The sequence below is a fragment of the Manis pentadactyla genome, chromosome 14 (assembly GCF_030020395.1).
Source record: "Manis pentadactyla isolate mManPen7 chromosome 14, mManPen7.hap1, whole genome shotgun sequence".
Classification (NCBI taxonomy): Eukaryota; Metazoa; Chordata; class Mammalia; order Pholidota; family Manidae; genus Manis; species Manis pentadactyla.
In genome coordinates, this window is record NC_080032.1 from 7,783,271 (window position 1) to 7,798,875 (window position 15,605).

General features: G+C 39.0%; 1 protein-coding gene across 1 annotated transcript in view; it reads right to left on the bottom strand.

Moving 5' to 3' along the window:
* Nucleotides 1-13,040, bottom strand: part of HORMAD2 (HORMA domain containing 2) — a 95,322-nt gene extending 82,282 nt beyond the window's left edge. Inside the window, exons 1-5 of the mRNA XM_057492288.1 lie at nt 12,911-13,040; nt 12,715-12,778; nt 6,955-7,027; nt 6,419-6,505; nt 1,214-1,355 (exon numbers count right to left, since the gene is read on the bottom strand). Coding sequence (XP_057348271.1) covers nt 1,214-1,355; nt 6,419-6,469 — 193 coding nt within the window. The 5' untranslated portion in view covers nt 6,470-6,505; nt 6,955-7,027; nt 12,715-12,778; nt 12,911-13,040. The remainder of the gene's footprint in view (nt 1-1,213; nt 1,356-6,418; nt 6,506-6,954; nt 7,028-12,714; nt 12,779-12,910) is intronic.
* Nucleotides 13,041-15,605: the final 2,565 nt, after the last annotated feature.

Here is a 15,605-nt window from a genome sequence, read left to right on the forward strand (position 1 = left end):
TGCAAATTAGCAACTGATCTTTCACAAGTCATTCCTAGAGTCTTCCTTTTATTGTTGAACAAAGCCAATTAGATCTTCAAATTTACTCAGATGAATTTTGTCTTTTAACACCCCCCCATGCCTAGGGTAGGGATTGGCACATAATAAGCATTTAATTAATTATTCTAAACATGTCCTTTTTCAATTCCAAATTCCAAATAAGGGGAGAAAGTGCAACTATGTGCTACATACAAAGATATTAACTATTACAAATTTATATCCTATAGACCAAAAGAGGATATAATACAAATAAGATTGTCAGATTTCAAATATCATGCTTTTGTGTTTATAGCACACATGCATATCATTGATGCTCATGTAGAGAACCAAATGTTTAAGAAAATTAAATTGGAATGAGGCCAAGGTATATCAGTAAATACAGATGTGAGAAATTTAAAGTTAGACTTTGAAAATAACATCTTACAAGGAAACTTGTAGCTCTCTGTATTTATTTTCCAAATGGAGAGTTCCCATTCTAATGAAAAATCAGTAAGATTTTCTGAATTGTTTTCACAATTCAACTTTTTAAAAAATTATATAATTTTGAGAAATTGGGGAATCCTAGGTACTTTGTTTTTTTTAATACCAGAGAAGGAAAGGAGAAAGAAACAGCTTATAATATAAGGAAATAAGGTCATAAATTTAAAGGCATAAAAAAAGAAAAGAAAAGAGCTGTTTAGAATAATTGTCTAAATATCCATGCTAATCAACAAATGGGTTTGGCCTGAGTATGCTTTTTTTTCCCCAGCATATTTATATGTGTTAACAGAAAGTAGTTTTTTTATCTGGCTCTGTTACACTTCCTCAAGGCCAAAGTATACCTCAAAGAACAAATTCAACTAAGGTACAAAACAGTGCAAAGCTATATGACCCAAAGAGATTTTAATCTGATTGCTGCTTTTATAGGTGCAGTTTGGAAATTACTGGGCTTGTCCATACAGATTCCTGTTCCCCTCAGTCTGTCATTTGGTATCTAGCCAGGACACTAATGGTTTCTATAAGTAAAGCCACTACATATAGTGAAATTAAAATGGAAAATGAATTAGCAGCTGATCTTAAAAAGAATAGGCCCATGACTAGGAATTAGCATACTCTGTGAGAAATTAAAAGTTTACTCCTGCCAAACAGAGAAATGGGCTACAACAACCAAAGTAACCATTTAGTTAAATTTTACCATCCAAATGGTGTTCTCTGTAAGAGCTCTCTGGAAACAATCCCCTTAGGTATGTTATGCATGAGATAGAAGTAGCAAAAAGTTTCTTCACCATTATCATTGACTCATGCTCATTAGTGATTTGTGATGGGAAAATTGTTTCCTGGGGGAAAAAAACCAAAGATGAAAAATATTAGTATCCTTTAATATATTCAGCCCATCACATCATAATCACAGATATGATGGAAAGATTTCTCAAGACTACAAATCTGAAACCTTTACAGGTAATCAAATGGAAACAGGGCTTTGAAAATTACATTAAATTAGATATCCACAGATAAGGCAGAGCAGAAAGGCAGAGACAGTTATCTAAGGAATTCAAGGCTAACATAATTTATTTCACAATGATCCACGGATTTGAGGCAAACCTAGAGTTTTACTATCATATACTTCCTTCCCTTTCACACACTCCTCAGAACCCACTGCAGTCTCTTTTACCCTCTCCATTCTATGCTGTTCTCTCCAGTCATCAAGTACATCCTGTTGTTGATCTCTTGTTCTTGTGTTACATCCTTGTACATCTCACATTCTTCCTCTTCTCCATCTGCCATAGCACTGTTTTCTTTTGGTTTTTCATCTATCTCTCCGTATCTGTCTTGAGCTCTTCTGTTTTTTCCACTTTTTCCGCCCCTTAAAAATTGATCCTATCCCAGCATTCTGTCTTCAGTCCTTTCCTCTTTTCATAGCTCTCTCTCCTTGGGTAATCTCTTCTAGTCTCAGTGCTTCAGTTACAGCCTATACACAGAAGACTTTAAGTCCTTATTTCTGTTCTGAGCCATACTACCATATGTCTGTTTTCTGCACATTTGTACCTAGACCACTTTGTAGATCCTTCAAACTCAGTTTATCTCTATCACCCTGATACCTGATTCCAGTTCTCAGACAAATGAATCAGCATCCACTCCAATCATACAGGATAGAAACAGAATCATCTTTGGCTTCTCTCTCTCCTTCATAATCCATATCCAATCACTAAATCCTATTAATTTTCTCTAAAAGTGTTCTCAAAACTGTTTTCTCCTTTCCCTTCTCACTGCCATTGCTCAGGACATAATCCTTATACCTTTTATTATTGCAGTATCCTGAGTGCTCTGTCAATAGTGCCTACCACTCAATCTGTCCTTCATATTGCCATCATTATTAACTTCAAACAATACAAATCATATCATGACGCTACACTTCATACAGGATAGAGTTCAAGTACCTTAGTGTGGCATTTGAGAACTGTCAAAATCTTATCCTTGTCTAGCTCTCCTGCCTCCTTTCCCACCTTCTCCTCTCTCCCCCACTCCCTTATCCTCTCCTATTGCACCCTAATCTAGCCACAAGGAACTATTATCTACTGTTCTTCTACCCTGTATTTCCACATCTTTGTGGTTTGCTTAAGCTAGAGTTCTACAGAATACTAAGGTTCTACAAAAAGTATCGATGCTAAGATTCCTTCTAAAGTTTGTATATGTGTGTATGTGTATATGTATATATATGACATAGTAAATCACTTACATAAGTTGTTAAATGATTAGTCTACCATAAGAAATGGTGTGCCACATTAGCAATGCCATATTAGCAATGCCGACAGATGCATGAATCTTAGAAGTTTCTACTGTCATCTTACATACAGAATATTTGCTGATTGTTTTGTATCTTGAGTTATGATTTCAATGAAAGTTTGTCATATTTTATTGTGTACATATATTAACATAAAAATAAAAATTTGATCATTTTTGTTACAATTAATCTATGAGACTGCTTTTTGCTGTCTTCTTTAATCTTAGCACAAATGTCTCACGAACTCCAGCTGGTGTTGCCTCAATACATTATAATTTTAAAGTATTTTCCAAGTATTGATGAATTAGACTATTTTAAACTTAAGAACTTCTGTTCAAAGAGGCAACTCAAGAGTGGGAAAATATATCCTCAAGAAATATGTCCAACTAAGGACTCATATCCAGAATGTGTTAAGAACTCCTAAAATTCACTAAGAAAAAGACAGACAACCAAAAAGAAAAATGGGCAAAAGACATGAACAGACCTTCACAAAAGAGGATATCCAAATGGACAATACACAGTGAAAAAGTGTTTGAACTTCCATCAGGGAATGCACATTAACATCTTAATGAGATGATACTACACACCCACAAAAATGGCTAAAATTTTTAAAAATCAGAAAATATCAAATGCTGACAAGGATGTAGATCAATCAAAACTTTTAAAGCTGGTTGTAGGAATGCAAATGGGTATAGCCTCTTTGGAAAATTGCTTGGTGGTATCTACCAAAGCTAAGTATATACATATCCTATGACCCACATTCCACTCATAAGTATAAACCTGACAGATATGCATATATATGTGCACAAGAAGAATGTTCATAAAGCATTATTTGTAGTAGCCCCAACCTGGAAACTACCCAAATGCCCATCAAGAGAATGGATAAACAAATTGGTATATTCCACAATGGTATACTATATAGTGATGAAAATGAATACACTTAACACTATAGATGGCTCTATGACGTGACATTACAGATGATACATAAAGTTTAGCAAAAAAAAACAGATATAAATAAATACTATTGTATGATTTCATTTTATAAAGTACAAAAACAGGTGAAACTAATCTATGCTATTAGAAGTTAGGTTGGCAAGTCTCTGATTCTCTCACTCAAATTCAAATTGTCTCACTATTTAAATTTTACTATATTATACAGTTTTGACTGTTGAAGCTTTAATTATTCTTTTACTTAAAGGCAGATACTACCTACAAATACCTTGAGATGAAAAAGAAGTCCCCAAAAGCTTTCTGTATCTAGATCTGGTTCTAGAATGTCTTTTGGACATGATTCTAAACATGATGTTGCTATATAATCTTGCTTCTTTGGTATACCATATGGTGGCAATGAATTATCAAACCATATATATTCAGTTATTTTAAAAGGCATATAATAAATTATTACTCTTGCATGTATGATAGGAACTTTAGTGCCAGATTACTATGGATCAAAAGCCAGGCTAAGGAATTTTGCTCTGTTCTGTAATCAATGGAAAGTCAGTGGGTTTGGGCAGGAAAGTAAGTAAAATAATTGTTTCGGGAAGAATAAGCTGTAGCAGAAGTAGGATTGAAGTTGGAGGAGAACTAGGTGTGTATGTGGTGTGAACGTGTAAAATCTTTCAAAAAATTGATTTTTGTACCCATAAATCCTGAGAAATCAAGGTTCTTTTGGACAATTGGGTAGTAGCTGGCATGGCATACATATATAGTAACTTATTGAAAACAGGCCAAAACTTGGAGGCAATACTTGAGTAATAACCATTTGTAAAATTAAATAACCTGAAAGTATAAAGACATCGACTTTAAATATAGAATCTAAAAGGCCATTTGTAGTAATGAAAATCAATGTTTGGAAAGGGCCTCCAGAATTCTGCTACTTCCCTATTCTCCAGGGAAATTTTTTCTCAGCTCAGCTAATTTAATACTTTAAGGGTCATCATTAATGTTTTTAAAAATGTATAATACATGAATATACTGTAGTTTGATCTTAGAAAAACACTATTATAAATTATTTATTAAGATAATGTGCTAATGACTGAAGTGATGTTTGATGGCTTAGCCGTCAAGCTATGTGACCTAAGGAAAGTTACTTCACTTCTTTGAGCTTCAGTACCCCCTTAATGTGAAATTTAAATGAAATAATAATATAAAGCCTTGGCACAGTGCCCAGTACATGGTAAGTCTGAATAAATGTTAGCTTCTATAATTATTATTATTGTTGTTTTAAGTATTAAATAGCAAAATAATGCAGTCACTTAAAATGTACGAGAAGTAGTTCGCAGTCCAAATGACAAAGATCTGTTTATTTCAAAAGTCAACTTATTAATTTACAGTGAGAAGAATAACTACCAGGCTTACGGCAATTCATATACCCAGCTCGGCATTTCCCCCCCAGGAAGGAAGCACACTTAAGAAACCAAATGAGATCAGGAGGCTATTTGATGAGTATATGGAATTTGAGCCAGAAAGATAATTACTTTCGCTCTGCCTTAATTCTCCTGCAACCTTAATCTTTCCTATTTCTACAGCTTAATATTTCTAAAACAATTTTATTATTCACTGTCCTGATCAAACCCACTGACTTTCCATTGATCGCAGAATAGAGTATAAATTCCTTAGCCTCACTTTTAAGATCCTTATTAATTTGTCCCCAAAGTTCCTATTTAATAGTATTCTCTACTTCTGTCCATCGTGGAACTCCCCTCCAGCAAGGATGGGTTCTACACTGTTCTCTGAAACATGCCATGCTTATTTCTGATTCTGAGACAAAGCATATCCTAGGTTTTCCTGATGGAATTCTCTCTCTTCTATCCAAATCCTTTTCATTATTCAAGGTCCACTTTAAATCACATCTCATTAATGAGTAATATACAAACCATTCCAGACTATACAAAATCTCTAAACTCCTATGATTTGTATTGCTTTACTCTTTCTCACACATATGTAATGTAAGGCATATTCTGCTTTATTGATTTAACTCCTGTAAAATCTTATTTCCCTAACCAGATTACAAATTTCTGGAAAATGAAGATTCTGGTTTTTTTTTAATTCTCCAAGAGAGTAATACAGTATTACACGTATATTATATAATATATAAATAAATACTATTGTATGAGCCTGGCTCTCATTGAATAAATGGCTGATTCACTAATGGATGTCATGGGACAAGATACAACTTGCCCAGGTGAGCCAGGAAGGTTGCCTGGCCCCAGCATGCTCCCGCAGGGACCCAGCAGCTAAGTTTCTCTCAGTGCTCTCTCCCTCAGTTCTTATAATTACATTACAGTGAGCAACAAATTTTCCTAATTACTTCAGGAAGTGAATGTCTAACAAAAAACCATTCTCTTTAAACATCTTTTTTCTTCTTGATTTCTTTTACTCTAGAAAATCTAAATATGTAAACATGAAACAGGCACCCAGTAAATTACTTTGTAGGTTCTAGTCTAATTTCCTGATCATCCTCAGTCCATTAAGCAGTTAAAATATAGACATACTCTGCCAGAGTATTCTGTACCAATTAACTGATAAAACTGCTGTTTAAAAAAACACTAAAGATTAAAGTCAAGATTCTGAACTAACTCACTAAATAGTCATCGATTTTATTTTAATTCTTAATACCTTAGATGCCTTGCGAATTTTGATAGAGTGGGAGAGCTGAGCAATTGCCATTGTAGTAATGTACAGGATTCTCTTAAAAAGTCTAACCTGTAAAAAAAAAAAATTAATTACAGACCTTGCCCAACCTAAACCTTATTATGCATTTTCAAAGAACTATATAATTAGGATTTGACTGTATTCTTTGAAACATTAGCTTAATACATATTTTTACCTCTTACCAATTTTCTATAAGTTTGGCATGAGGTCTTTGGATTAGTTTTTTCAACCACCTGATGAAAATTTAAGTTGATTTACCTGTTCTGAAATACATTTTAGAGGTGAAAAATAAAGTGTAAGTCACCTAAAGATTCAATAGTGTATTTTATTCATACCTGTTACTCTTTCAAAGTGTAACATTATCTGTGTATATATAGGGGCTCGAAAACATTCCTTGAATTAATTTATGTGTAACTGACTTTCAGAGTCAACCCAAAAGTTACTGTAACACTTCACACCCATTAGGATGAGTATTCAAAAAAAAAAAAAACGGGAAATACCGTATGTTTGTCAAGATGTGGAGAAACTGGAACCCTTGGGCACTGCTAGTGGGAATGTAAAATGGTGCAGCTGCTGTGGAAAACAGTATGGCAGTTCATCAATAAGTTAAACAGAATTACCATATTATCCAGCAATTCCACCTCTAGGTACATACCCAAAATAATTGAAAGCAGGGATCCAGATACTTGTACACCAATGCTCATAGCAGTGTTATTTATGGCTTAGCCAGAAAGTGGAAACAACCCAAATATCCATCAACAGTTGAATGGATTTCTTAAATTGTGGTATATACAATGAATATTATTCAACCATACAAGGAATTAAATTCTGATACATGCTATAACACAGATGAACATTGAAAACAATAAAACATTCAAATTCATAGAGACAGAAAGCAGAATAAAGGTTACCAAGAGCTGGAGGGTGGAAGGAATGGGGAGTTTTAATGGGTACAGAGTTTCTGTTCAGGATGATGAAAAATTTCTAGAATGGACAGTGTGATGGTTACACAACACTATGAATGTGCTTGGTGCCACTGAATCATACACATGGGGTAGTGAATTTTTTCATATACTTTACCACAATAAAAAATGTTAATGTTTAAAATACATCTAGTTTTCACTTCTAGTGCTTCACTAACATACAAAAAAGAAGTAAATTTCCCCTTTCCTTTTCAAAGGTCTTAATTTAATTTAAATTGGGGCTTCTTTTCAAGGTTTTATGGAGTTGTGACCAAAATATTTGTAAAATAACCTATTTAAGGACATTCCATTATAGACCCCCCACCCCCACTCCCACCCAGGATAGCCTGTGACTTGTTTTTGTGTACAGATTAATCAAGATTCTGGAAGATTTTCCAAGAGGGCAGAATTATTTGAGGACACTGCCACAAGGTGGTGATAGCGATTATAAACAAGTAATACTTAATTTCTCTCAAATTACTTCTTCAGAGCAGCGCTAGGGGACACTGTTTTACATCTTATAAAAGACAGAAAATCACCAAATAGTCCCTTTGGTCCTTAAAGATTACAAGGTATCTTTTGTTGACTTCAGAATATAACCTTCACTTCTGAGTATAACCTTCAAAGCTAACTCAATACATCAACTGCCTCCCTTACTTCAAGAAATAAAATGGGAAAAGTAACTACAGGAGTTTAAGTTCTAGTTCCTGCCCATTAAACCACAGTAAACCAACCCCTACCGGGTTAATTATTAGTCTTAGAGATAATAAGAGGAATAATGATTTTTAAGTATTTTCTATATTGATTTTTTAAAATTTCTCTATGATCATAAGACATTCTGATGGCTTTCTAGAGAATCAAATCCTGAAAATAGCATCAGCCAATTAGAACACAAGGCATTACTACATTCCTACTTTTGAATGTATGAATAACCTGGATTAAATTGATATCAACACTGAAAATTCTGAGACATCCAGGGCACTTGCTTTTGAGAAAGAATTCAAAAGTAGCCACTACTAGCATTTGGTAAATACCTGAGGAATTAACATTTATAAAATAAGCAGACTTAACTAAAGTTGATAAACACATATGTATATATATATTATATATAGATATACAGAGAAAAAATAACCAGCAGTATAATGTAGTAGAAAGAGGCTTTGGAGTTAAGGAACCTGGGTTCAACTTCTGCACAACTACTTAGTAGCTGTGTGATTTGGTCAAATTAAATCTCTCTGGGCTCCAGTTTCTTTTGTGTAAAATGGAGACAATAAATCCAGCTTTTCAAGGCTCTTACAGTATTTATCCAAGCATGCATTTATGTGGAGAAGTAACATAATGTAATGGTTAAGCACACGGACTCTTCTGGAGCCAGCCTGTCTAGGATCAAATCTCAGCCTGCAATTCACTTGCCATGTCATTCACAACTTGAGGTTGTGTACCTCAGTTTCCCCATCTATAAAATAAAGATAATAGTACCTACTTTAGTGGACTGCTGTGAGGATAAAAGGAGTCATTATTTGTAAGGCACTTGGAATACTGTCTGACACTTTATTATATGTAACAAAGGATGTCTATTTTTTTAATGTTGTAATACATTGTATTTGAACTCCTGATTTTCTTCCAGCCTCCCTATTGTTCCTTCTCACTGCTTTCTTCAGACTTTTTCCCTGGCCTATTTCTAAGCTTTTGGTGTTTTCAGGGTTCTGTCCTATGAGCTCTTCTTCTTTACTTCTAAACACACTCCCTGCTCAAACTAATACATTCCCATTGTTTCACTTACTATTTCTCTTCTAATGATTCTCATACGTATACACCCCAGGTCTCTCTGGGGAGATGCAGATCTATACCTCCATGAGCCAGTTTCCCTTTGACGGTCCCAACAAATCCAAATGAGAGCTCTTTTCCCTGAAAAACTATTTCTGTTCCCTAGCTCAGTGAATGATCTATCAAATACCTCAAGCCTAAAAACTGTGACTCAAACCATTTTCTCCCTTATTTCCACATCCAATCTCTTTAATATTTCTTAAATTTGTCCACACCTCACTTTATTCCCATTATTGTAATCTCTGCTTTAGATCACATCAGCCTCATCTTTTGCTTGGACTGCTACAACCACCAGTCTGCCTGTCACCGGTCTTAACCCTTCTCCAGTCTGTTCTTTGTACTGCTGTCAGAGTTTACTTTTAAAATTATAAACTTGATTATGTAACTTCCCAGACTGAAATACTGCAATGACTCCTCAATTCCCTCAGAATAAAATCCAGATTCCTTATCATGGCTTCAAGATCTGGTTCAGGCCTCCTTAGTCACATCTCTGTTTTCCCTTACACTCTTCTGCATCAGTTATTCTTATCTACTTTAATTACCTTAAAGGATAATATTCTTTCTAGCTTTCAGGCTTTTGCAATACTCCTTTGACCTGAAATTCCCTCCTCTGATCCAATTCCTACTCATCTCCTAGACATGGCTTAGTATAATTTTTCTCAAGGAATTATTTCCTGATTCACCACCACCACCAAGTCTAGGGTTACATGCCCACTGTAACATATACTTTATCATTGTCACATTTAAGTATTCACCCCACTCTACTGTGAGCTAACATGAGAGCAAAGTTGTGTCTGTCTAGCTCATTCCTTATTTCCTTAAATTTTTTTAAAAGGTATGATTCAGTGGGTTTTAGTATGTTCACAAAGTTTTGCAACCATCACTACTATCTAATTCCAGAAGATTTTTTTGTTACCCCATGTACATTAGCAATCACTCCCCATTCTCTCCTCCCCCTGACCCACTGTAATCCTTAATCTACTTTTCATCTCTATGATTTGCCTATTCTGGACATTTCATATAAATAGAATCATATAATATGTGACCTTTTGTGTCTGGTTTAGCTCATTCTTAAATCCTCATCACCACCACAGTACCGTAACAAAGTAGATGCTTAATAAATATTTGCTGAGTCAATAGAGAACACTATAGGAACAAGGAAAAATTAAGGGTCTAGAAAAGAATTACAGAATTTTAGAGGTAGAAGGAACTTTAAATATCATCTAGTCCAAACATCTCATTTTCTAAATGAGGAAATCAAGGTTCAGAGAAGTCTATTGATTTACCCAAGGTCAATCAACCACGTAGTGGCAGAACGGAGAATAAAACAGATTTTGGGTTTTGGTACAATGAATCCTCAAAATGAAATTCCCCTTTGTTTTCATTCCATCTAAAATGATATGCTACCAGCACCTTCCTAATTGTTGGGCTTGCTTATTTGTAAACACAATAGTGTCTCTGGTGTTCTAAAACGAGCTTGCTTCAGGAAGGCAAAAAAGATCTCAATTTTTTTTCGATAGCCAGGTTCCTTTCAACCTCTATTTTGTTGCTACTGTCATTTTCCCTTTGAGCAGGTGTTTTGTAGAGGTCTCCTATTCAAGTACAAATGGCTTAATTTTGAAAGTTCACAAACTGACAGCCCCGGGAGGTATGACTCTACAGATCAGGTATTCTCAGAGAATAACTCTGATCTTTTTTATCACCTTGTTCTGACTCATTATCTAAAAACCTAGGAGAGGTTTCATACTGTGCATTTTAAAAACAAAACTCTAACTTTCAAATGTCTTTGACTTATGTATTCACTTGCGTATGGATCCACAAACATCTGATACTTCGCAGGAAATCAAGCTATTATGCTTGATATATCCATTCTGTGACAAGAACTGAGAAAGAGGCAAGTTTTCTAGGTTTTCTCAGATCAAGTCTCACTCAGGGCTTACCTCTTAACCTACATCTCAAATTGCTCAACCTATTTAAAATGGTGGCACAATTACTTATTACTTTAGCCTTTAACGTGCAAATCCAAGATTTAGATAAAGGTTAACCAGTTGTTGTTCAGTTTATTAAGGCCTAGCCACTTTTTGTGTGTGTGTGTGGCCTTTCCCAAGTGAAGCAAAAACCAAAGTTTTAAAATATCTACCCAAAGACAGTGTAATAGTTAACTTCCTAATGCCCTCCACCCATCCTTCCCACTCTTTCAAAACCATTTTTTAAATAAACAGAAACCCTTTCTATCAAGTGAATGATATCTAACAGCTGGATTCTAAAATGCAACTAGGTGGCCTTCCATACATAACACGTAAATGATACGGAGGACGGCTTAATGGAAGTGCTTGAATGGACTCAACATCATAGAGTGAGAAGGGAGAGGAGACATCCTCTACAACTAATCCATCCCTCATTTTAAAGAAAAGTCAATTCAGTGGAGGACAGATCATCTTTAACACATGGTGCTGGAACAATAGGACATCCACAGGCAAAAAAATAAGAAAGAACCTCGATCGAAATCTCACACTGTATACAAATAGTAATTCAAAATGGATCACGTATTTAAATGTAAAAATAAAACTATAAAGAGGAAAATGAAGTCCAGCAAGGGGACTTGGTTTGCCAAAGGTCACCCAGTTACTCAGAGGTCTCACAGAGTTGGCTTCCACAAATTACCTTTCGCCATTTTAACCAATCCCATTCGGCCCTGATAATTTCCCTACTCTGTGTTTAGAGTAAGTGGTTTCCCCCACATCAATTGGACTTTTGTGGATGCTCTTTTGGTTTTCCAGTATGTTCTTCATGCTACTTCAATTAATCATTCGCTCAGCATTTGCTGGGGCATCGCGCGGCATTACAAAGATGAAAATCTCTGTGCACATCTCAAGAGATTTATGGTCCAGTGGGAGGCAGATTATCATCATAATTAGATTAAAAACTCTGGAGACAAGAACCATATTTTCTCTTCGTTTTCACCAGCGAGGTATATGATGTGCTGCACACCCCGGCCCATGCTCTGCACACTTGAACACAAGTTCGTGACTGGCTAATCTTGATTTTTCAAGACCCTGTCCCCTGTAGTGTTTGGGAACTGAAGTCCACGGAGATCAGACGGCAAATCGCGGACAAGGTGGCGAGAGGCTGAGGCCATCCCGCGGGGCCTCATCCCCTCCTCGCCCACCTCTGGGGCGCGCCAGGCACTGACGCCGGCGCAACACCCCAGGGGCTGGAGAAAACCTCACCGGGCCAGGGGCACCCCCGAGAGCCGCAGCAGGCTCCCCGCAGCAGAGGTCCCCGGCCCAACCGGGGGCAGGCGGCCAGCCGCCGCGGCCTCCCCTCCCAGGCGGAGTCCTTCCGCACCAACTCCTGAATTAAAACGCGGCCCCGACCGCAGGGGCGCGGGCTGCTCCCTGCTCCCTGCCCTCCGCGCTTCCCCCGGTCGGGGTGAAATGCGTCGTCGTCCGGCGTGAGGGGAAATGTTACCTAGAAGCTCCCCTCTTTCTCCTGAGCTCTGGCCTCGCCGCTTCTCCTTAAAGTCCTTCAGCCTCTGCGAAATAATTTAAATCAAACGTAAAGCCTCAAGTCGAGAGAAGAGGAAAAAAACTAACATACGGCTGGAGAGCTGACGGCGCGGGAGCGCCGTTTTTCCGTGGAACCCCCGCGCCCGCCCCGCCCTCACCTCGGCGGGTCCCCGCTTCCCCCCAGGGACTCAACGGCTGTCTCCGGCGCGACCCCGCCTCGCCGGCCCCGCCCACGCCCGAGTCCGCGAGGGCCTCCTGGGCGGGGTGCGAGACTTCCTCGGAAAGAAGGCTTCCCCTCGCCACGGCTCGCGTGGGCTGCCGGGCTCGCGCGCCCGGCCTCATGAATATGCAGAACAGGAGAGAGGCCCGCCCCGCCCCCGCAGCTTCGGGGCGCGCGCGTAGCGGCTCGGCTGCGGGGTTTCCCGCCCTCCTCAGGGTTTGCTCCTCGCCCTGGGGCCTGGGCCACCTGCGCCCGGCTGGCGGCGCCGTCGCGAGCAGAGGGCCGCGGGGCTGCACCCCGACGCCGACGGAGCCTCCAGCTCGGGGCCGACACGCCGGGCAGCTAGTACTTTGAGGGCAGCCCCGGCGCGGCTTTCAGAGGAGGCCCCTGCTCCCAGTTGGGGCTGCGGCCGGGAGCAGCTCGCGGGCCTCGGGTCGACACGGGCGGGGCCAGGCCAGAGCCCCAAGGCCCCTGGAGTGAATGAGGGCCGAGGCCCGGAGACCAGGGGGTCCCGGAGAGGCCGGAGGCCGGCGCGGGGCGGATGAAGCCCGAGCCTGGAGGATCAACGCGGAAGGGGGTGTTTTACGAAAGACAGAGGTTTCCGTCTTTGAGAGCATCTCCACTTCTTCCCTACGCGTGGACCCAACTTCGCGTATTTTCTTGAACATTGATTTGTAATTATGCAAATGAAATATGCCTCTGTTCCCTTACAGTGCCCCTCAGCCCGGTGTCTTCTGCAGACGTGGCCCTGGGGAGCAGTTAGGTGTGGGGCTCCCCAGATCCCTTGCCACACCGTCAGTACCCTGTGGAACTCTGCAAAGCTTTGTGGAGTCCCTGTGATGGGATTTTCCAGGAGAAGATGACGCAGCGGGCCCTGTTCTTACTTTGTTTCTTCAGTGAAGGAAAAAAAGGCTCAAGTCGATAAAAACGTAGTTTATAACAACGACTAAAACCAAAATTTGGGCTGAAATCCTACTTCAGTGCAGGATTTCTCACCCTCAGCAGTAGTAATGACAAAATAGCTCCAGACATGTCACCTGTTCCCTGGGGGGCAAATTCGCACGTGGTTGAGAACGAATCTGCTTTAATCTACACTTTCCGGAAGTAACTGCTCTCTAACCTCCCACCTCAGATGATCTCTCTGCTTCAGCCCTTTCCAACCTCGGCATTTGCCGGCTTTCCTCTGCGGGGACCACTAGCTTCCCTCCGCTGGCCGACCTCGTTCTCATCTGCCCTCAGATCTCAGCTCCATCAGCCCCCATCGCCCGGAAGTGCCTTGCCCTCTGCCTCAAGCTAGTGGAAGTCCAACCTCCCCAACACCCCCCACCCCAACCACAGTTATTTTCACTCGTTATTACTCTGTTTCCTTAATAGAATTTATCACAATCTGGGTTTCCTTTATGTGTTAACCTGTCTTTCTTTTTTCACCACCCAGAAATGCAAGTAAGCTTCATTAGAGGCTGGGTCTGGGGGGGTTACCCTAGGATCCCCTGTGCCCAGCACAGTGCCTGGCAAACAGTAATCATTCATAAGACATTGATGGACTGAAATAATAAATTACCCTTTCTTCCTCCTAAGAGCTTCCATGGAGTTTCTCCTACTCCTTTCCATCCTCATTCCCTTCTGGGCTCCTTATGACCTTTGTTTAGAGCTTGAATGGATGAGTGAGTGTCTAGGAACTATGGGAAAAGCCTTCACTTTTCCCACTGACTTGTACCACTCCTTGAGAGTAGGAACTGTCCTTTACTATGTTCACTGAAGTTATTGTAATTAAATTAATTGATCAATGACTTAAGGAACAATATTAGACAGTTAAAAACTGATAGTGCTACTTTAGAAATTATCAAAGTCTCCTCCCTTACTTTACAGATGAGAGTTTAAGTAATTTGCTTGAGGTCCCCAAGCTTGTTAAGACACCAACTCACAAGTACAACCTATCGCCTCACACCTATCAGTAAGGCTTTTTCTTATCTCCAGCCAGTCTGGTTTTTTATTACTTTTCCATGGTCTGACTTACAACTCAAACACAAAAATCCCAAGCCAAAGACGTACTTCTTGTCAACTAAAAGCTTATGAGTTTATACTTTTCATCTTTTGATTAAATCCAGACACTGGGGATAACGGTTTAAGGAACTCATAAGTGTTAAAACAATTTCCCATCTTTTGCACCTTTCAGTGATAAGAGATGGGAAATTGTCCCTGTCAAGGCAAAGTATCTTGTTTGTTTTGGAAGGAAAGAAATGCAATTTGTGAGAAAAATTGATCATTGTTTTAAAACTTTCTAATAATGAATTGTTAAAAGCTTTACCAAACCCTGTATCCACTAGTAAAATAACGTATGAAATAGATGAAAATAGAGGGGGGAATCTTACTTGTGATGACTTTCATTGCCTAAACTTACCCTGTCTCTCTCTAGACATGTGTTTCCTTTTATTCTGTGTATCTGAAAAAGTTGTCACTCTCATTAATCAATCTAGTTAGGCCCTTGTTTTTTGAGAACTAAAGACCATTTTCCCTTCTCAGTTAAAAGAAATTCAGGGTTCCTTCCTTCCTCTTGGTTGTTTTTTACAGGCAGCACCTGGTTACAGAGTCTGTGGAATCATGCTCACAGCTTTTGGGATTTGGGAGTGTTT